General features: G+C 35.8%; 1 protein-coding gene across 1 annotated transcript in view; it reads right to left on the bottom strand.

Annotated features, from left to right (window-relative positions):
• The window catches only part of Bcas3 (breast carcinoma amplified sequence 3), a gene marked incomplete in the record, with an annotated part of 520,369 nt that overhangs the window by 292,669 nt on the left and 203,531 nt on the right, over nt 1-24,169 (bottom strand). Inside the window, 3 exon segments of the mRNA XM_013519304.1 lie at nt 7-131; nt 8,426-8,470; nt 17,397-17,547. Coding sequence (XP_013374758.1) covers nt 7-131; nt 8,426-8,470; nt 17,397-17,547 — 321 coding nt within the window.

The raw sequence follows: 24,169 nt of genomic DNA, 5'->3' as shown, positions 1-24,169 counted from the left end.
ACATACCTTTTTCCCTTTTCAGACCCGCGTTATTCGCAAACCATGACCTGGATGTCCCAAATGTAGCAGCCACACAAAATTCTCCGCCTACGGATTTGCTGGGTGAAATTTGTGGAGGTGGTTTAACTTTGCTTAAAAAAATAAAAGGAAAGTTAAAAAAAAAATTACTGTGATGAAATGGCAGTCCTCTAGAGACTGATTTCCCTTTCAGTTCTTCCTCGTGATTAAATGCTACAATAAGGACATGCATTTGGTTGTAATAAATGGTGGTGTGAGATTGTGTTCTGCAGCAAAATTGACATTAGTCAAAGTTCCAACATCTGGACAAGAAAACTTATGTAAGACCAATAAAAACAAAATTCTTAGCTAGGTGCAGAGGGGTACATCTATGGTTGCGGCTACTAAGGACCTGAGGACGGGTAAGAGACATCACTTGAGCAGTGCAGCCCTTGAGCCCAGGACTTCAAGCCACCTTGGTCAACATAACAAGACCCCACCTCAAAACAAAACAAAACCACTTTTTGAAGTTTTTATCGGTGAAATCTAAGTTACTTCTTTTCAGATGGATAACATTTCCCTGCAGATTTTTAAATGGAACAAAAGTGTCAGCATGAAACATGCTCCAACAATAAATGGGCTATCGTTTCATTTTGATATATAAGACATGAGACTCACAATACAGTGAATGGAGACAGTACATACGAAAATGAGATGCTAGAGAACTTTGAAAATGCCCTCAGTACAATGCTATGTAGAGTCAGACAACCTAGAAAAGATCTAATGACCTACTGAAGTTATATTCAATAGTCTTACAGTCCTTTTTCTTCTTGGATTTGTGAAAATAATGTATTTTTGTTTGGGAAAAGAGCCAAGGCAGATATCAAAACTGGTAACCTCTCTAACATAAATCTCTTCTGTTTTTTCTAAGTCTGAGGATACATTTAGAACTGTTGATGTTTCCAATGACTTTCATTAAAAAAGATTTGCTTTCCTATTTATTCTCCACCAAAAATTTCATAAACTCTAATACTAATGTTTCATATCCTTTCAAATCCTATTATTTCTGATCTCTTTAGACTTTTAAATTTTATTTTATTTGGTTTGGTTTTTTGAGACAGTCTTGCTACGTAGTTCAGGCTGGCCTTAAACTCACTATGTAGGCCCCAGGTGGCCTTGAACTCACGACAGTCCTCCTGATTCGGCCCCGCAAGGCTGAGATTATAGGCATGTACCATCATGCCTAAGTCGGAGCAATTTTTTTAAGTCATAGCAATTGTTATCAACCACCTTAGATAAATTACTTGCTGTAACTCAGAGACCAGAAAAATTGGCTTAGTGTGCACTGGTAATGATCACAGCCTCGATGGGATACAATGAATGCTATACCTCTGATGCTCCAGCTCTGCAGGATAATTTCCAATGTAAAACAATATTTTTTAGTGTGTGTGCATGCACACGTGTGTGTGTGTGTGGTTTGGGAACTGAATCTAGGCCCTCACACATACTAGTCAAGCACTTTCCTACTGAGCTACATCCCCCATGCTTGATATCTTCACACAGGATCTTCCTAAATTACTGGGCTGGGCTCCAACTTGCAATACTTAAAATACTTCTGCCTGAGCCTCCCAAGTAGCTAGGGTTACAGGTGAGCACCACCACACACTGATTTCTATCTTCTTACGTTCAGTTGACTTTATCCCGTTATCTTTCATAGAATATGCTGGGATGGAAAGAGGTTTCTAGAGTTAGGAGGAAACTTCAATTTAAATCCCAATGCTGCCATTTACTAGGTATGTGATTTTTGGTTAAAATTAACCTCTCAAAGTTCAGACTATTAACATATAAAATACAAAAAATAATGCCTACCTTATAGGGTTATCTTAAAGACTGTAGGTTTCTAAATTCTTATCCCTGGCTAGTAATAATACTTAGTAACTTCTGAGATTTACAGGCAAATAATACTGATCAGGTCCCTTCCCAGACAAACTAAACCAAACATATGGGGTTTGAAGGCCATCAAAGTATGTTTTTAAGCAAACCCTCCAGGGGATTCTGATGTATGCTCAAGTTTGAAAACAACTGCATTAGGTAAAGAAAGTAAAGCTCCCAGGGAGGCAGTTTCTCACATCACTGTACCCAAGCAACATTACTGCTCATCTACAAAGCTGACAGCTTTCACCTAATTTTTTAAAAATCAGATTGTGCTTTGGTAATCTACTTTCCCAAATCCTATGAAAATTCAGATGGTCTCTCAGGTGTCTTTTTTCTGAAGCTTCTGTTTTGATATCTTTCCTCTAAGAAGAAATAAAAGTCTGTATCAGATGCTACATGATTGATCCCACTGGTCTCCTTCTTTGAACAAAATCCACGGCAATGCACATTGCTATATATGAAAAAGCTCCTTCTTTCCAGCACTGACATCTACTAAATACTTCATATCACTTCCCGAACAAATCACACTCAGGCCTAGAATGGCAACACAGTCACAGTAAGACTTCCAGTGAGAATAGAATAAAGGCATAGACTTTTTTTAAAATTTCTGTAAAGAAATGAATGTTTCCCTTTTCACAGTTTCCCTTTTCACAGTTTCGTCTGCCACAGCTGCACTAACCTACCTCAGAAAAAAAGACTCCCTCTATACTCCACCTCAACGAAGGTGCACATTCTTCGGCTACGTGGGTCACTGGAATCAGATTGTTCTTTCTGTTTATGATGCCCTCTGTTATGTTACTTTACAATGTATGTCTTCCTTGCAAGTTTTTTTTTCCCTTCATCACTGAACTGTGATCACTGAGCAGACAAGTTCCTATAAATAGCATCCGTGGGACCACTGGTCATTTTTAATCCTCAGGGGTCTTCAGAGGCTCGGGAGGAACTGGAAAGAAGAAATCATTCCAAAAAATTTTGAAAGGTGTTTGTAATTGTATGAGTATGTGCTTTTACCAGAATTACCATCTGGGAACAATGATACTACAATGTAGAAATAAGCTTCACAAAGACAAGTTCAAAGCTCTCTGCAAATTACTACATGTGATTTTTGTTGTTGTTTTTAAATCAAGTGGTAAGTAGTGAGTATGCCATTTCTTGAGAGACTATACGGTTCCTCTAACATATTCCTATAGAAAAACTTTAAAATAATTGGTACCTGGCTAGATGACCATCCTGTAATCATAGAGAACAGAAAAACGGTAAGATCTAAGTAAGTCTTTGGACACTCAAAGATATACTCTATACGCTTCTCAGCTTATAGTCTAATAAGCCCATGCCAAAAGCTAAAATATGTTAGGCTTCTACAAGTTACACATAATCCAATTTTGAAACACAGAAGTAAAAAAAAAGCATAAATACAGTGTCCTTTTACACAAGCTATCTCCCACAGAGAATATAAGCATTTTATGGTAAAAGTATGCTTAATTTATGTAAAGAACTGTCACTTTTATTTTCACATTTCATCATTTCTTCTTCTTTTCCTCTGACAGAACCTTAATCAATGTCCTCAGCAGAAAATCAGGTTTAATAAGGAATCAAGAGTTTACATCCCTCAAAATAACTTGCTGTCCACTACAGGTCACAGTTGCTCTGGAACGGGGGTGTAGCACATGGATAAATACATTCATATCAAGTTATTTCTGTCATCAAGCTACGTCCGGAACGATTTGGATATCTGGGCAAAATAGAAACAAGAATATGTGCATGTATATGTAGGACTAACAAAGGATAAAAAAGAGAAATAATTGAAAGAAAAGAATGTTATTAATAAAATATTTTCTATGTGCTATACCCAAAGTGAGAAATTTTAAGTTTGGCTCCATTTATCCTTTATCCTGTTTTAAAAAGACAGTGTCCAGGAATGTTTGGTTGAAGCAGAATGGCTTTTCTATTAATACATGGGACATACTATGTATGAGCTTTTCCACAATGACACAGAGTATTTGGATTGCAAAGCACCCTTTTTTTGACAGAAAGAAAACACTGAAAAATGATATATACGTGAATGAAACAGGAAAGGGGTACCCTTGTAAATCACGTAAATTTACAGGCTGGTGACACAACTCTTATATAGGAAAGCACTCTAATATTAACTTTTTCTTTCTTGCTCTCATCCTGTCTTCTTCTGGGAAAGAGGCTGCAACAAATCCTACTAGAGAACATGAACTCAGAATTCCTTTGGGTGTTTCGAGGCCCTCTCTTTTTTATTCACTTATTAAACTGATACTACAATGATATAAAAGTAATTATCTTAATTTATACTGGTGCCAACAGGTTTAACTGGGTTGATTATGTGGACTAATTCATTTTTTTACATGGCCACAGATGAGAACAAAACATATTAACGGTCCTGATAGACTCTTCTGCCTCTTTCCTCCCTTTCATGTTTTATAAATAACCTCATACTCAATTTTCTCTGCAAATTTAGTTTCACTTTGGGCAAAACATAAAAGAAAAATGGACTGGAACCTCCATTCACCATACCAGGAAAAATAATGATGATTGCAAAACAACATATTTACTGAGTCAAATACAGAAATTAATATGAGAAAATAGACATAAAAACAAACATTAAAATAAACAAATAAGGTGCTAAATTAAAAATCAGGAGTTCAACTGTCATTTTTTCCGAGGAAAGGCTTAATAAACAGCAGAATACGAGTTACTGCCAACAGAAGTGTAGAGATATAAACATCTCTGGGATTTCAAAAATATTTATATCAGCTATTGAAGTTCCCTTCTTTCTCCCTTTGCTTTCATTGCATTATGTTATCCAGTCAGATCAACATATTGAATTTGTCTTGTCTGTCTTTTCTCCCCACTTAACTGCAAATAGGAAAAAAAAAAAAAACCCTGACATCTTCTTAAAACATACAGGACAATGATCTCCAGCTGGGTAATTTTACCAGGTAGCACAGGATGGGATGTATGTGGTGTACATGTGGATGACACGGTAAGCAGTGATGCGGGCTGGTGCCTTGGTGGAACGGACACAAGCACGGAAGGAACTAACATGAGATAGAAGCACCAATTCACTCCTTTCTGAAAACATTAGTGCACAGTGAGTATTTCAATTTAAGTGTGACACACAATATTAACTTGAGAAGTGCAGGACGTATAATGGGTTTTCAGTAAAATTATTTTCTTTATATTCTTTCCCTGTGATTAAACATTCTAAGGATTTTTAAGCTTTCTCTCACTCTCAATTTTATTTTCTAAAATAAGGCCTTGGAGAAAGAACTGGAAATACTTTATGCTAAATAATGACGAATATTAATAATCGACATAAACTTACTCTCTTTTGGCACAAACAATTCTGAAAGGGCTAACAGACTTACATAAAATTAGTAGGAAAAAAATTGACTCTCCACATAAATCTTACCATTCAAAAAATCATAAAATTTTGAAGTTGTCTCCAGAAAATTTATATGAACTATTTATACTATAATCAAGTACTCTTGGAGAGTGCTAATTAAAACTTTCAATCTAATTTGATATTATAAAATTTAATTTTTCTTTACATTTAACCTTTAATAATATAACAACAGTGTATGAAAGATATTTTGATATGAACTACTTCCTGTCCATCTGTTATGTGCATATATGTATTTTTTAAAAGCAATTTACATTACACCACATACACATTGGTAATATTGAAGTCAAAACTTAAAAATCTTCACTGGCTTGTTTCTCTTAAATTTCTACAGTTAACTAAGTATGTTCATGTGTAATTCTTTCATGTTTCATGCAGTCCTTCAAAATCAAAGGATAACCCTGAGCAGTGATGGTGAACATTTAGAGCTTTGAAGGATAAACAGCCGGCTGGGGCACGCATGACCTAGAGGACACAAAATACTGGGAAAGTCTAAACGGACTACAACGGCCAGGAGCCTGGGCACTTTACTGTCTAACACACTCTTGTGATATCAAAGAGAAAGACACTATTTTAAAACTGTCTCACATGAGGCTACATGAATTTACAGAACTAAACCCTATTAGTGAAGAATAAAGAAGGAATAGAAACTGTGACATACCAAAAGCAAACTCTTAACTACATGCAAATGCTGCAACTTGAAACTCATAAAAAAGAAATTCACGTTTTAAGGGAAATTATAAATTTCATTTGTATCCAAAATACATATATTTGCCTACAGCTAAAGTGCTATAAATGTTTATTTTGCATAACTTTTTATTTCAGAATAGTAAATAAAAACATTCTCAAATTGAATAGAAAAATATCAAAAACTATTAAAACAAAGGAGCTCTTACAAACAACCTGGAAGAAGTTGTCAAATTTATATTCATTTTGCTGCCTTAATTTGAGGTTTCATTAAGATCTTAATGGAAAAAACATGCACCCCTGGAAATGTAACATATTTTAAAGGAGGATCTTTTAGTCTAGTATAAGTGACTAAAAACGCATTTCTTGTGAGCTAACGATGGCATCAAACAAACCACAAAGCAGTCTTCTAAAAGACAGGCAATGATTTAAAAGTCTACTATATTTCATATATCCCCCTCTTTAATCTGGCTCTTTTAATCTTGTTTCAACCTCAAATCATTTCTGGTTGACAAGTGCTTTTGCTTAAATGCGAGGAGCACATAAGCTGTTGGAGGAACGACCTTTCTCATTTAACATACAACATTTGTTACATCTGTAGTTCTACGTGAAAACTTCAGTCTTTATTAACATACTAAAATTCTGTTCTTTGTACTTAGAATGAGGAATGTATCCTAAAATGGAATTTAATTCTAAGTTCAGTATACAAAGAAACTTTGTCATACGTTGAATGTAGCATTTAAAATTCACTGCTCACTGTAAGTTTGTAAGATCTGTGTATCTTACTTGTTTTTAGAAGAAATCTGTTTAACAAAAAGAATAAAGACAGACTTTCTGAAGGTTTGACTCCTGAGTGCGCTGAGACTATTAACAACAGTTTTGCACACCCTGGCCTACGTATGATGCTGCGTTTCAAGGAGGATTACACTATGGTTATTTACATCACCCATTCCTATGTGACAACAAAAATTTCAGACTTTCTGCTGGCGTTTGAACACTGAGCATAGGTGGAGTCAAATAATAATCAGCTTTAAAGAACTATTTAAACTTCTTTTTGTCCACAAGAGAAAACAAAATGTTGCTTCTAGTATAAGATGACACAAAGAATAATTCCCAGTCACTGTTATGAGAACTACACATATATGTGCAGAAGTCTTGCTTGTTTCCTAATGTAGTAAAACTTATGCACCTTACATTTCTCAAAAATTCCTTTTGGTTTATATGTTCCTAAAAGCAAATAATACATTCTAATTTAAAGAAGCATATTTTTCCAAAATGGTATTTACTCCTTAAACTGGGTGAGAGGCACTACTACAGTTAGCTATCATTTAACAAGAAGTTCCTATGTGTAGGCAGGGTTATTACATTCTGAAATGTGTGTGTGTGTGATCAGTTCATTTAATCCTCACAATGAACCAACAAGGTAGGTGTTACTACTCATTTCATTTAATAAATAAGACAAGCAAGAAACAAAAAAGTTTTTTAAAATTACCCAAGATCATATAACTTTGGGATGTAAGACACAGATAGTCTGATGCTGGAGCCCTGACTCCTAACCACTAAAACATTTTATATCAAATTATTAATGCATTATAATTCACTTTTTAAATGAAAGTATGAAACATATTCAATTTATTTCCTTTTTTTTTTGGTACCAGGAATCGAACTCAGGACCTTGCACTTGCCAGGCAGGGACTGTGGCACTGAGCTATTTCCCCAGCCCCTCAATTGATTTCCTATGGTCATCATGCCTAAGACTGACAAGGCTACATTCTATGCATTACTATAAAAGAATTTACTAAATAACTGAATTATGGTGAGTGGGGCACAATAATAAATCACTTATGAGTTTTTATATGAAATACTATATGTATTTCCTCATCATGTAGTTCCTTAAGGAACTAAACTGTTCAAAACAGAATTTAGTGTTGTGCCTTTAGCACCAAATAAAATGCAGTAAAACTTTACAGAATATTTTTATTATATATTAAGTATATTTATATTTCAAAATAAATTAACTCATCTCCATTAAGCATGATATGTAAGGAACATCTATCACTATAATAGTTAAAGCTCTAAACACAGGTGTCAGTCTTGTCTTTCCCACCAGCATTATGAGAGAATTATTGTTCTATTCTCCTGTTTTAAAACACATTTTGATTTTTCAGTATTTTTCAAGGAATGAAGTAAAACCAAGAAAACTACTTTTTTTCGAAAGTTTAAATATCAACATTCGTGTCTTATCTATAATTATCCAATAAGTTGGTGCATCTATCTGTGATTAGGCCATGCAACTGAAGACAAAACTACAAAACAGAGTTACTTTTTGAGAGTACAGCAAATGAAATAGGCATGCGGGACTGAACGGGAACTCACCATGGAGCTTTTATGGAAAAACACCCCGCTCCAAAGAGATAAGGCCTTCATGGAAAAGGGGGGAAAATGCACAAAAAATTAGAGGAAAACTCATTTAACATTAACAAATACATGTATGTCATACTGTCAATAGAATATATATAAAAATAACCAAAGTCAGTCTCATTTGTATTTAGTAATCATTTGCAATTCTGTTAAATATACTGTGTGATACAACCAATAAACAGAATGGTATGTAGTATCAGGCCCTTAATTTTCACAGAGTTAAGAATTTAAATTTTTTCTATTTCTCCCCCTTTTCTGGAACACCCCTGTAACATTTCTAACTTAAAAGAAAACTCACTGCTTCAGCCTTCAAAAACAAAGTAAAATTTAAATGGCATAATCAGATGAAGAAGAGCACCCAATATGTAGCTGTGTGGTAAAAAATGTTTAAAACGAATTAAAGACGACTGAATAAAAGTTTTGATATGACACTGTTTGCTGTTCACTGAATGCGGTCTCACAGCCATACAGAGTCAGCACATACTTTCAAGCTGCTTGTTTCCAGCAAGTTGAGCTGCATACTGTGGACCAAAGGAGCGAACACTGAGTACATGGAGTAGGCTTTTTCTGTATTTGTGGTCATATTCCAGGAAATCAGCATGTCTCTTACACGTGGTATCAGAGCTTAGCCTTCTCTACCTGGCCTATACTGACTACAGTAAACTAAGCTACAATTATATGCCTTAAATACAACTGGAACTTCAATGATACACACATTTTTACTCAAAATTCTTTTCCCAGTATTTAAAACATGCTATGCATATTTGCACACAAATAAGATCCAGTAATTTAATTATATCCAAAATCAAATTTTACTATAACGTCTGACATGTGGAAGACAACAAACGAAACAAGTATGCATATTGGTAAAACTTCAGTATTTCCTTCTTTAAATTTGAAACTTAGAACATTCAAAAGAAAAATCCTGCTAATTACCATTAATTTCTCCAGTAAATTGAGCATACTTCACTACAAATTAAAACTTGAATTTTAATGTAATAAAACTTGAATTTATATGTAATAAACTTTACTACATGTTTTAACAACAATGAATACAATTCTGAGCCTCAAGCAGACAGGATACAAAGAAGGTACACAAACATATAAAAGATAACCAGAAGAAAGCAAGATAGAAGGAAAAGTGAGATACTGCAAAGAAAACTTTAAAGATGATATCAAAGCAAAGCAAACATAGCTCTCTCACAGCTAATGGTAAGAACACAACCAGGGGGCTGAGGATGTAGATCAATGGTACAGCACTTGCCTCGCATGTACAAGGCTCTGAATTCAAGCTTTGGAACTACGTGTGTGCATGCAGACACATTCACTCTTAAATAAAAATACAACCAGAAATATGACATCGCCACTCACATTTAAAATAGTGGATTTAAAATTTGACTGTCAACCACAGAAAGACATTTTAAAGTGCAAGCTGGTATGCACATGAATACACACAAGGCTGAATAGTGAATGCCTTTTACATGTAATAAACTTTACTACACTCTATTTCCATGTCACATTTTTGTCAAAGCACAGATAAATAAATATATGAACACAGCAGATTCTGTATTTCCAAAAGGCTATTAGGCAATGCCAATGTTGCTGGTCTAGGGAACCAGTAACACAACTACATTTTATTCTGTTCTATTTCACTAAAGAAAAAAACATTGGTCACAATGTTCTCTGATTTTTACATTTTTCTGATTTTAAAATTTACTAATTATATTGGGAAAAAGTATTGCTAGAGCCCACCCTGCACTTTGAAAAATACAGATTTAAATAACAAAGACTACCTGAGGTATCCAATCTCCCAATAGCATAGTGATCCCATGCAGAAATCATCAGAAAATGAAAGGTTCAAGCCATTTCTAAATCCCTAGAAATACTTCAAACCTGAAAAGGTTTCTGTTAGCACACAGTAGTCAGTTTCTTTGATTTTCCTTTATTAAGCAAGACACCTGATATAATCAAACAACATAAATGATTCTGACAGAAATGCATGCAATCTGGAACACCCAGGCCTCTGTTGCTCTTTAGTGTATTATGTACCTGCATGGAACAGTCTGCCACAGTATTTATCAGAATACAGCTCATTTACTGTCAAGAGCTTGAAAATGTTAAGCCAGGCAGTAATGACGTGTGGCTGAAATCTCAGCGCTCGGGAAGCTGAGGCAGGGGGATAGTGAGCTCAAGGCCAGCCTGAACTGTCTGGTACTGTGTATAAAATGCAAATATGTCATCCCAACAAATGACACAAAGAGAAAATATCTAGATTTTCTTTTACAGGCAATAACAACACAGTACCAACAAGGAGCGTTCTGTCATTTCCTTGCCCCACAATGCCAAAGTAAAATATAAATTTCCAAACACTGGAGTAAACAGGTCTGTAGTAAATACGCATACTAAACACAGTAACGGTCACTATGCCCAAAATAACTGATTTGTATTAGTCAAAAGTTACCCTACTTCAAAGAAGGATCCACTGGTTGATACAGTTCAAGAAAAAGGACAGGGCTGGGATGACAGGGATTAGTGTGCAGACTTGGCATATATCCAACCTGTATTCACCCACTTCTTGCCTGGCCCTACAAACTGGACCTCTGCCACATACATGTGAAAGAAAATCTACCAGCTCCAAAGAATTATAGTGACTGACGTAATTACTGACTTTGTAAAGTTAGTGTCAGCTGTTCTTTTGAAATAAGCTTATTTAATCTTTCCCCAGTAGCAAAAGAATGAAAATATGAAGACACAAAGTACAAGTCCACGATCCAGCTGTCTTCACCTATGACTTGCCTCTCCCCCTGCGAAAGTCCACAGCTGTACTTTTGTTCTTGGAATGGGAGAGGGGCACAGAGGAGAGCCTGAGTCGGGGTGTATAGTGACATACAGATGATATGAACATACGCAACTCAAATGGCTATATTTGGATCTGAAGATTTTGTGTTTTCCAATCACTAAAATTTATCAAGTTTAACAATCCTGTCACATAAAATTTTTTTCACTATGTCATAATTATGTTCATTCTGAGCTAAATTCTAATTGAAAAACCTTAGGAAAAACTAGTCGAGAAATGAAAAAGCCAGTAACACTTACTAGACAGTTCCTTATTAGCCACTTTGAAATGACCTAGCCCATTAGTGTTCAAAGAAATTCTCATGGAATTTCTAAGAAGATAGGAAAGAGTTATGTTTCTACTATGTAAGTCATTAAACTCTGTCCTGTTGAAAACCACATAATAGCACAAAGGTTTTGGTTCTACTCATAGAAAACACAGCAAATGTAAAGTTTTTTTAATGTAAAAAAGATCTGATCTCATATGACCATTAAGCCCTTATCTGTATCATGTCTCTCGTGATAAGAGATTAATAATTATTAATAATGATTCTATTAACATAACCACCTAGAGAGTTAAAGAAATATCTGTAGTCTGAGAGAGGAATTCTATAAACATATCCTATAAATCCTGTTTTTAAGTTGATCCCATTCTGTGAGCAGGTACCATTATAAGACAGACATCAGAATGAGCCTACACAAATAATAAATGCAAAAGCTATGCAACATTATATATAAAATACGGAAATGAAGCTGTATTGCTTTCAAAATAAATTCTAGGAACTCTAATGCCTTCTATATTCTGTGTGTCTTCTCTTAAGCAGCAACTGAAGCAATCTCACATTTCCCACCTGCATATGAACACATTAATCCTCATGTCATAAGCTTTAATTTTTTCATTAATTCAATTTCAATTGCTCCCTACCAGAGTAAACTATGTTGGTTATGAATCTACTGATCTCTAGGGCAAACTGAAGCTGAAACAGACAACTGCCTACTGTGAGACATACTTGACAGAGTTCAAACTACAAACTCAAGATGTAAAAGATTTTCATTAGAAAACACTAGATAGGGGCTGGGGATGTGGCTCAGTGGCTCAGAGCCTATGAGCCTCTGAGTTTGATTCCCAGTACTGAAAACAAAAAAGAAAAGAGAAGAGAGAAAAAACTAGATAATATTTGAATTCTACCACATGCAACAGAAAAGACTAGCATAGCATAAATAATGTCAAACTTCAGTAGGAGATTATGCCTGCTGACTCCTAATATGGTACATAGCAGATTTCATGTTTTAAAAATCCCTAGACTCATAGTAAAATGTAATAAACTATGGTATAGTTTAAGTACTCTAACAGCACAAAACTTGGAAACTCAAACTACTGTAACTATATCTTAAATGTATATGTAAGTATATATATTCTAATGAAAATATATTGCCCATTTTTTTATAACTGTAACCAAAAATTCAGAGGTTAGCTCTCAAGAACTGACAGTTACGTAAGACAGAGATGGGAGGTGCAGGACTGATCACCTGTTATTCTACCCAGTGGTTCTTTCTTCAAGTCCTTCTCACTTAATTCTCAGAACTTTGTCTATAAGGATCAGGCTTATCATTTAACTAAGCCAAGATGAACATAATTGAATTGAAATAAGGAATGAACCTTCTTGAAGGCTACTATGTGCCAAGGTCACTTACTTATATAGTAAGACCTAACAACAGATTTGCTTTGTAAATAGTCAACTGGAAACACTCAAATAAATGATAATAATTTCTTCCATTTCTACAGAAAAGTCAAGTAACTATGTTTTCTAAGTAGGGCTGCTGTTCAGTGCCAGCTCAGGGTTGCTCAACAGTGAGGCAATGAGATCAAAGATCTGGTGAGGACTCATACATACTAAGACCAAAAGAGGACGGACAGATGGACAGACAGATAGACAGACAGACAGATAGACTGACAGACAGATAATTTCGGGTGAAGAAACTTACATAAGACACAAAGATCACAGGAGGCAGAATCCAGAGGTGAAGCGAGGGCTTCTCCCTCTTCAGTATTTTTCTACTATATTGCCCGTTGTATTTCTACAGAGTGGAGACCAAGCTTCCTAACACCTATTCCTAATTACTCATAAAGAAACGAATATATACAAAAGTGAGGAGAGGAATAGGGAGTGGGAAGCTACATACATTTGAGTAAAAGAGGACCTATGAAAAAATAAATCATAGTATGTCCACTTCTAAAAATATTAAGAGTAAGGAAGTAACCTGAGGAAAGATGAATTTGAGTCGTATGTAGGAAAGTGAATGGATCCTGAAACCATAATTCTAAGTGAATAAATCCAACATAAAGGTTAAATAGAAGTGGGTTTCTGTTGTATATGAAATGAAAAAACTAAAAAACTTAAAGGAAAAGAAAGAAGAGACGGTAGAAAACTTGGCGGCAGGCCTTCTGGAGATAGGGAAGGCGTCTTGGAAGAGGAGGGAGAGGGAAGAGAGCAGGGAAAGGGGGGATTATGAAGGATCATGATGCAATATGTCTGTGTACCAAGTCCACAAAATGAAGGTCCTGCAAACATATATTATCTTTAAAAACTAATGTGCATATAAAAATAATTTTAGAACTAAAACAGTAAAATAAAGTACCCTGAAGAAAAGTTTTGTTTTGTACATTATGATGTCTAAAACATTTTTTAAAAACTTATCCTCATTTGATTCATTAAGCCAATCAAGTACCTATGAAACATTGCTTAAAAACCCCTACCACAAAAACCCTAAAGTCCAAGACATGGAGCAATCCTTCAGTACTAAGTTTCTCTTTAAAGAAGAGTTATTCTTATTTTTGTATGATAAAAATGCGATAATGTGGGAAGCCGGGCTTTGCAACCCAACTGTTTCTGACAGATACTAGATTGTATTTGAATGGATAATCGTTGAAGCCAAATAATTTCTAACACTTCCTTTGCCTTCATCCATGAGACGTAAGCAGCAGCTGTTGCCAACTCAGGCCTTCTTTCCTTCAAGAGCTGCTCCGAGGTACTGAGCAAGAAGGTGTAAATACATCTGTCTTTTGCCATTTGTAGTTTCACTGGCCTCATATATGTCTTGGAGAGAGACAGATGGTCCCTGACACTGCACAGGCTTTCAGGGATATATATTTGTAAAAATAAGAGGACAGATGTTTAATATGGTAAACACACTCTTGCCCCCTGAAGGTTTAAATTGAGGATTCTATCTCAATTTGGATATTTGAATACTGGATCCTAGGCAAATCTTAGAAACATGTTATGGCTATGAAAAAAGAAGTGAAATTATAAGATAAACCAAAAATAATATTCTGAAAACTTTGTGCAACTATGATAAGAAAGGTCAAATACCAACTTGAAACACCTCAGCAACTGGCATTAATGTCAAAAGTCTTATAATCCAGCAATGGTCAAAACCAAATTATAATCACTATCATCAAACAACTCACCAGTCACTGTACTCTGTATTACTAGGAAAGGATAAAAAGAACAAGTGGGAAGGGAAAAAAGAACAGTAGATGGTATAATTTGTGATACACTGAAGCTTTGTTACAAGGACTCATTACAGAAAACAATTATTTTTAATTTAAAAACCAGCTAATAATATTCATTTTAAGATCTCTTATGATAACTGTGGTTACCTAAGAGGATATGATATGCTTGCCTGCAGATATTACACACTGAAGGACGGAGGAAAAGGGGATAGTGAGTCTGCAACATATATCCCCGTGATTAGGAAAGGCACGTTAGTGTGTCCACTCAGCGCGAGAATCTGAGTAATAAAGCAACTAAGTTAAAACTGCTAAGAGATGGGATAGAGAAATTCTTTTTACTATCTTGCAGTATTTTTATAAGCCTGAAATTATTTGAAAAAATTTTAAGCCAAGTAAGAATTATTCTCTCTGAACACTAGAATACAGGACAGGACAAAAGGAATTTTAAAACTTAGCAGAAATAAAATAATTTGAAAGCTGAGATACAAAGCCTACTTGACAATATGTTATAAATATCTTACACTAACTCTAATTTCAAAGCACTTAAATTCGTAACATTTCATTCATTACTAATTACGAAGTTATATATGAGCGAATACAGTGTGTGTTTTCTCAAAATTTGAGAATTTCGAAAGTTTTTAGAAAGAAAGGGAAATAGAATTTACCTAAGTTCATACATTCTGGCAACACAGGAAAGTAACAGATGATTGAAAGTTCTATCCATTTTAGTGCAATGAAAGAGAGGGCAGCAAGACAGAGGGAGACAGTAAGAGACTTTTTCTCTTCTATGAAATTTCAAATCTATTCAACAGTAAACATACTTCCCAAACCTGCCCACAGGTTTTACGTTAAATTCCACCATCATATCATTTTATGCATAAAACTATAGTCATAATCTCACAGCCACTTGTGGAAAATTATTAGAGAAAGACAGAATTCTTTGCATTACAAGACAGCATAACTTTTTTGTTTAAAACAGTAACAACAACAACAAATAAACACATACCAGAAACGAACTATTAAAATATGCTTTCATTCTCCGGGAAACTTTTAAACTACCTTGCTACAGTCCTCGCTCTCTGAAGGGAGAACTGAATATTAGGGAGATGCTACCACTCAGGCTCAGGAAACACATGCCACAATTCCTAAGTACTCTGTAGAACTCTGCAATGCTGAGGTGAATTGAGAAGATATAAATACGTACTGGCAGACCTCAGCCAAGTAAGAAAAGCACCTTAAAATTCTGCTTTACTATTTAGTCCCATTTGTATTTAATTCTATATCCAGAGAATGTGATATCATAACCTGAAAAGATACGTTAACTACGAAAATAAGGACATCACTTTTTGACTGCTCATACCCACTATTGTTAACTTAAAGTCAAAAATGAGCAGAAGAAATGTCAAAATTCTATTTAAAAGCGTATGTCCACTGAACATAAGAAGGTAAATTAAAAGCCACGCAGGCCAAATGAACCTGCACCAAACTTTCCCTTAGTTCCCCTTAATATGTCACAATCCCAACTTATGTCTGTGCACAGAATTAGACCACTTTATATGCTAACATCGCCACACCTAGTACGGGCAGAGTTAACTTCCGTCACAGGGGTGCTGGACCTCGAAGGACTCACTCCTACGAACACGGAGCAGCTCTCACAGAAACGACATCTCTGAACACTTCAACGAACAAAACAGTATCAAGGAATTTTGCCGTAGCAGCAAAATACTTTATTCTTTTCACTGGATAGACTCTGAGGTCTCTTTGAGGGCAATAGTGGCTTTCTTCTTACTATTTTAAAACAGAACTGCTTCCAATTCAAATTGATTAATCTTTAGAGTTTCTCACTGAGGGCAACTAATAATTTGCCTATTTTAAAGTAACAAACGCATTTTTAGTGCTTATTTGCAACTGAATCCCTAATGGTATCACAGATAGGAGTTTATGTTCAGAAGCCCAAAGAAATAATTTAATATTCCTACCAGGCATAAACATTTTAAATGGCTAAAATAAGCACAAAGAAATTAAATGACTACTTAAAAGTCTTCAAGGATACTAAAGAGCAACCTTGCAGGGGGAAAAACGCCCAAATCTTAGAACGCTATAGCTTTTGAAAACTGTATCACCACTCTGTTTTGACATTGAGATTATATACAAACTTCAACGTATATAATTTTCAAAAAATGCTAGAAACACAGACTCCCGTGCTCTCCTTATCAGACATGTCAAAAACTGGGAATCATCTCCAATCTCAATCATGTCTGTAAAAACAAAGAAAACCGAACGGTATTCTGAGGCAATGCCATCAGACTGTGTAGACGGGTCTGGTTTTTATTAGCCAAGCCTCGTTTTCACAACTTGTCACCACTTTGTTTTTTCCATGGGCGTGTGTGTACAGGGCTTGTGTGTAAGGATGTTTGTGCACGTCCTATACTTTGTACTTAATCTGCTGCCATGACATCTCACATGGGCTGGAAATGAAAAACATAATCAAAACCACACAAAGAAAAAGTATGTTTTATTTTTATTCTTTCAACCCTCTGGAACAGCTGTGAAATAGCACTGAGTCAGGTGCCTTACCCTGTCCGTTTGGTGATGGTTCCCAATGTCATTGGCTGCTTGATTTGTGCCAGCGGCATCACGACCATCAAGCTGGGGAGAGGAGAGAGACGGGGGTTGCCGGGGTTGTTGTTGGTAAAATTATTGTAAGAGTCTTGGCTGTTCAGTTTCCCTATAGGGAGAAAACAAAGAAGAGCATCACTGATAGAAGCCTCCTAACTTCTGATAGGGCTCTCACTGACTCCAGTAATATTGAAGAAAGGTATCAAAGGCAGAATTCATAAAAAGAGAAAGTTACATGGGTGGGGAAAACACTGCAAAGGTCGCGGTCTTAGGGGATGACGAATGAATTCCCCATCCTTCTACAGACAATGAGATGCGTTGCCCTTCTCAGATCACTGCATCCAACAAAACGTAATACTTTTGCTGACACGTTGCCAATTTCTAGGGGTTAAAGCCCACATTAGTTTTTGATAGGGAATAAGCTGAATTTGAAGATCAACTTAGGGAATACAGTTAGACCTCCTTATCTATGGATTCCACATCTACAGACTCAAGCAACTGTGGACTGAAAATATTTTGGGGAAAAAACACAAGCCAGTTCCAGGAAGAAAATCTTGAATTTGCCATGTATTGAGCACTACTCTGAACCCACATGCAGCGATGTACGTGCATATCCTGTTACAGCCTCCTACAATGTCATCGATCCTCAGCCTCTCTCCAGCACTGTCTGAACACTGTTAGGCATCTGCTTTGTTCGTAAGTTTACAGTGGCTGCACCTATACTGAACACCTCGTTCTTGTCATTATTCCCTAAATTATAAAGTATAACAACTACTTACATAGCATTTATATTGTATTAGAGCATTTCAGTAATCTAGACATGAGCTAAAGTTTATGAGAAGATATGCACAGATTATATGCAAATACTTCATCATTTTATATAAGGGACTTGAGCACTGTTCTGGGGACCACTTGGGTTCCGGAGCTAATCTCGGGCAACTACTGCACTACTGTAATCTTAACAATATTAAGTCTTTTCATTTTATAGGGATACATGCAAACCTGTGTTTATAGCAGCACAATGATAACAGCTAAAACTTGGAAATGGCCTATATACTCATCAACAGATGAATGGATAAAAAAAATGTGGTATTTATACACAATGGAGTACTACTCTACCATAAAGAAAGATAAACTTGAGGTATTCCTAAGTAAATGGATAGAACTTGAGACCATAATATTATGTGAAATAAGTTAGACACATGAGCTTAAATATCGCATGGCTTCTCTTATATGAGAAAAATATGCGTATATATACATGATTACATAGATAACATATGTAACACACACACATACACATAGAGAGTATGCAAAGTAGAAGATAAACAGGAAGTACAGAGATCTTTTTCAAATGGATGGGGAATAAGAAGACATGGAGGAAAGGGAGAGAGAAGGGAGCAGAAAAAAAAGAATTGAAGGAGGAGAATTATAAAAATAGATCTTTTACAAATGCAGAGGGGCCAAGACTGGGAAGGAGAAGGGAAAGTAGAGTAGGATAGGGGATTAAAAAAACAAAGCACACACACAAAAATTAAATGTGTTATATACATGTACCAACTCCCCACAATAATTGTAATCATTACATACTGCAAACATCTACTAATAAAAAACAGTATTAAGTCTTCTAATCCAAGAATTTGGGATTCCTTTCCCATTTTCTTAGATGTTCTGTAACGGCTCAATGTTGTTTTATATTTTTCAGCTCACAAATTTTGAACTTCTTTTTTATAAGCTACGAAGTCTTATGTTGCCCAGGCTGGCAATAAACTCCTAGGCTAAAGCAATCCCCTGTCTCAGCCTAAGTGTCTCAGACTATGGGCTTGCACCACCACACTCAGCTTCCTCAGTTAATTTTTTTTACAAAGAATCTTACATTTTTTAATGCAATGTAGAAATGGAATTATTTTCTTAATTTCAGATTATTAATTACTAGGGTTTGGAAATACAGATAAAGTTTGTAAATTGATGTTACATCTTATAACTTTGCAGAATTTGTTTCTTGGTTTTACTAATTTCTGGTGGATTCCACTGGATTTTCTATATGAGATGCCATCTTCAAAAAAGAGATGGCTTTACGTCTTCCTTTCCAATATGAATGAGTTCTGTTTCTTTTATTGCTTAACTGCTACAAATTCCAACACACTTTTGAAGAGACAAGGGAAGAATAACGGTCCTTTATTTTTACTTCATTTTTGCATGTGTGATGATTGGCTGAGATTTGCTGTGTTTGCTATTCTGAATATAGATATACCATTTTCTTTTTTTGTTGTTTTTAGATGTCCAATTTTTCTATCACCACTTTTAAAATAGTTCTCATTTCTCTACTAACTGCTTTCCCTCCTTTGTCAAAAAATCATTCTCAATTTTTGTGCGAATTTATTTCTGGATTCTATTGATTTGTGTCTATTCTTTCACTAATACCATTTTTTTTGACTTCTGTAGCTTTCTAAAGAATCTTTACTAATTCATGGATTCACAAAGAAACTTTATGAAATTTACAGCATTGCCCATATTATAAAATGAGTCCAGTATTTATAATCCAGTAACATTTTCACACAGAAAACAACTTATTAACCTGTTAATTTCAAGTAACTATTCTTAACTTTTGATAAAAATGAGCTAACCCATTTATGTGATTATCAATGAACATAGTACTTTTTCCATATGCAGAGTAAATAGACGCATATGGATTTTTTTTTACTAATTTGAATTAAAACAATAAATTTAATTGGGAAGCTGGACATAGTTGCACAAACCTGTAATCCTAGCTAAGACAGGAGGAGTGCTGTGAGTTTGAAACCAGCCTGGGCTATATAATAAGTTCAAGGCCAGTCTGAACCACATGACAAGACCTTACCTTAAAATAAAGTTTATATGGGTACTAAATGAGGTCATAATTGGTATCTCACTTCTGAAAGACATTCACTTTTAAAACAGCATGATTCCACCAAACAGTATCTCATGGTATTGTTGAAAACAATGAAAGGCAAGAGTCCCATTTTTAAAAAACGCCTAATATGATGAAGGTGCCTTCAGAAGAAGGATGATGGCGTAAGGAAATAGTTTTCCTTCCTTGGACACAAATCCACCTTCTTACAGTACTCAATGGGATAAATAAGTTGAACGTCTCTTTGACAAAATAGGGAGAACATAAGAAATTCATGCAAATAAAATGAAGTTTTATATTTCTCAGTCACCAATTTCAAATACAGAGTATACACTAACGTTAACAGAAGTGATGTGAACCTATTGCTGGGATTAAAACAGACCAAATTTACAATTTAAACAAGATGCTTTAGGCTCTTTAATAAATTAGACAATATTATAATTACACAATGGAGAACCTTTTAGAAAAGATGAATGAGAATCCCATTAGAATATTTTGTGGAGGAATAAAACAATCACTTTTTATACTTCAGTCATTCAGTGTTTCTTATTGTCACATTCTCAAGACCAATGTAAATGAAAACAGTTGTAATATTCACCTTTAGACAACTATGTTGATAGTAACTTGTAACTGAGAGCCCAATGGTAAATAGGTCATAAGCTAATAAAATCCAAGAACTGTGCACATCAGACACATTTCACAGCTAGTAAACAGTATCTGTTGAGCGCTGCAGCCTCAGATAACATGCTATGAGGAACTATACTCCCACTTATCACGAAGCCTACAGTCTAACCTGCATGAAACAGGAATGATTAAGTGCTGACTGTCTAGAACTAAAGAGAAATACATGTGGGAACAATTATTTGGAAACAGTCTCAAAGGTCACATGGGGATATGACCTAGTTAGATGCAGAGGGAGAGGGTTATTCGAGGCATAAAGGATAACATGAAGGGAAAGGACGTAAGGGATGCCATCATGTGAGAAGTGAGGATTATGATGCAAAGCAACTAGGAGATAACACTACTTCAGTTTTCCGAGGACTTTTCTACTAAGTCAGAGGAGTAGAACGATGATAAGTCCTTCAGCAAGGGAACGGTACAAATGTTGATGTCGCCGAACTTTATAAATAACATCAGTAGGGCTAAGGATGTGGCTTATTGGTAAAGCACTTACCTAGAATGATCAAGGCCCTGGGTTCAACGCCCAGTGCAGCATAAAGTAAAACCAGCAGTGCAAAAAAGATCAGGTGAAATTCCAAATGTGGCTTAGCTAGCCATGAAGCAAAGGCCTCTTGCTAGAATGCAAGACAATCTCAGAACAGTATACAATGTACCTGAGACCTATCCTTCCCAAACTGCTTGTGTATTCTCAAGCATCACACAGGTGTGCATGGTCTTCTACTCTTGCAGTCTGTATAGAGGATGTAGTTCGTCTAGAACCCAAAACATGTGATTGTAAGGTAAGCTGTGTAGAGTTTATGTTCATGTTTAGGTTTGTAGGGGTAAGTCTTTTCTTTATATTGGGCAAACAGTTTACAAACATAACTTTAATGAAAAAAAAAGTGTCCTACAAAAACAAATCTGTAGCTCTCTACCCACCAATAGCAAATTATCTGAACTAGAAATCAAGGAAGCAATCTTATTTATAATATCTACAAAAACACCTCTAGGAATAAATTTAACTACAGAGGTAGAAGATTTCTATAATTAAAGCTATAAAGCACTTAAAAATTAAAGAGAATACACAAAGGCCAAGTGTGGTAGTGAAAGGCCAAGTGTGCTAGTACATTCATGTTACCCCAACTCTTGGGAAACTGAAGCAGGAGCATCCTGAGTGTAAGTCCTGCTTGGACAAATGAGTGAGACCCTGTCTCATAATAAAAAACTTTCTGGCAAGCATGAGGTCCTGAGTTCAATTCCTGGTACAAAAAATAAATAAATAATGCTGGAGATGTAGCTCTGTGCAAAGGCCCTGAGTTCAATCCCCAGTACCAAACAAAACAAAAAATAACCCACAAGAATGGAAAGTCATCTGATGTTCATGGACTGAAATATTGACAAAATGTCCATACAATTCAAAGTGATCTACAGATTCAATGCAATCCCCGTCAAAATACCAATGACATTCTTCACACAGCTAGAAAAAGCAATCCTAACGTTAGTATAGAAACACAAAAAACACAAGGTAGCCAAAGCCACCTTGAACAAGAAGAGAAAAGCAGAAGAATTACGCTGGTGAGAATGTGGAGCGAAGGAACCTCCCACTGCGGGTGGGAATCTAAATTAGTACAACCATTATGCAAAACAGTAGAGACGTTTTTGAAGGAATTTTAAATGCTGCAAACACAAACCAAAAAGAAAAAGAAAGAAAATGGGGAAAGAGAATCCAGAGAGGGAGAAAGAGAAGAGGTAGGCGAGGAAGGGGAATGAAAAGAATTGAGACAAGTACACGCACCTGCTCCATAAAATGACTGCAAACAGTGTGTACTCCGCACACATACTAATCAAAGCGCTTTTAAAAATTAAAAATGGATCCAGCAACCCCGCTACTGGGTGTGTGCCCAAAGGAAATGAAATCAGTATGTCAAAGAAACATCTCTGCTCCCATGTTTATTGCTGCAGAATTTACAGTGGCCATAAAAGGAAACAATCTAAGTGTCCATTAACTGGTGAACCGATAAAGAAAATACAGTATATCAACACAATGGAATACAATTCAGCCATAAAAAGAACAAAATCCTGTCAGCTGCAACAACTTGGACATAACTGGAGATCATTACATTAAGTGAAATAAGCCAGGCACAGGAAATAATTGGTCCCGTGACCTCACTCACGTGTGGAATCTAAAAAGTTGATCCCCTAAAAGTGGAGAGCAGAATAGTGGGTATGAAAGGCTGAGGAGAGTGCAGGGATAGGAAGAGTGGGACAGTTGGCCAAATGGGTACTAAGTTATAATTAAATGAGTAAAAAGCCCCAGGGTGCTACTGGACAGCTGCATGACTACAGCAAACAATAATGTGGATGTCAATAAGCTAGAAGAAATAATTGGAACATTTTCACTGTAAAGAAATACAAGCACTGAGTAACTTGCTTTTACACATTAAATAATTCACACATGGTCAGATGACTTGGGTCCACGACTTTCACTAGCCTGCTTGATCTCATGCTGAGTAGGCCAAGGACTTGACAGCTTTAAGAACAGGTATTTTAACATTTTTCTCTGGTTAAACCAAGCCTAAAGTACCATGTCAGGACGTTTCAATCTACTTCAAGCCTCACAGAATAAGGAGCTTCAGCAGGAAGAATCCTGTAGTAGCCATCTTGGGCCTGGATCAAGTCTTTCCCTATTCTTTTTCTTTGCGCTGCCTCTAAGGGATATATTTGGCAATAGTAATAAAGTGAAAAATTTCTGAGATCTATGCAGACAGTCATTACATAACCATGTCACCTTCACTAACCTCTGTCTATACTGCTCCTTTTCATTACCATATGAGTACAGTGAAAAGAGAAGAGGTTGTTTAATTGCCTTTTTAGTAGTGTGCTTCAGGAAGCCTTAAGATACATAAAATATTTCACAGACCATTATACTTCCAAATTCCAGTTGAGACAGGACCTGTAAGTGACAAATGCCATGAGAATGGATATTCTCACAGGGTTTCTGGCACAACCAGACAGAGGAAGTCTCAAAAATCTCATGAGAAAATAAGCTCTTCTAAGACTCTCATCCCATTTTTGGGGGCTTACTGTACATAGATAAACTTGCATAAGCCTTCGGGGTTGGAGTTTTTATCCAAATCCACTAGAGCTTTGATCCTTTAGAGGGTCACCAATCCCACAATAGATG

This window comes from Chinchilla lanigera, unplaced genomic scaffold, assembly GCF_000276665.1.
Source record: "Chinchilla lanigera isolate Chin_1 unplaced genomic scaffold, ChiLan1.0 scaffold00050, whole genome shotgun sequence".
Lineage (NCBI taxonomy): Eukaryota > Metazoa > Chordata > Mammalia > Rodentia > Chinchillidae > Chinchilla > Chinchilla lanigera.
This window is presented reverse-complemented; position numbering and strand designations above follow the sequence as displayed.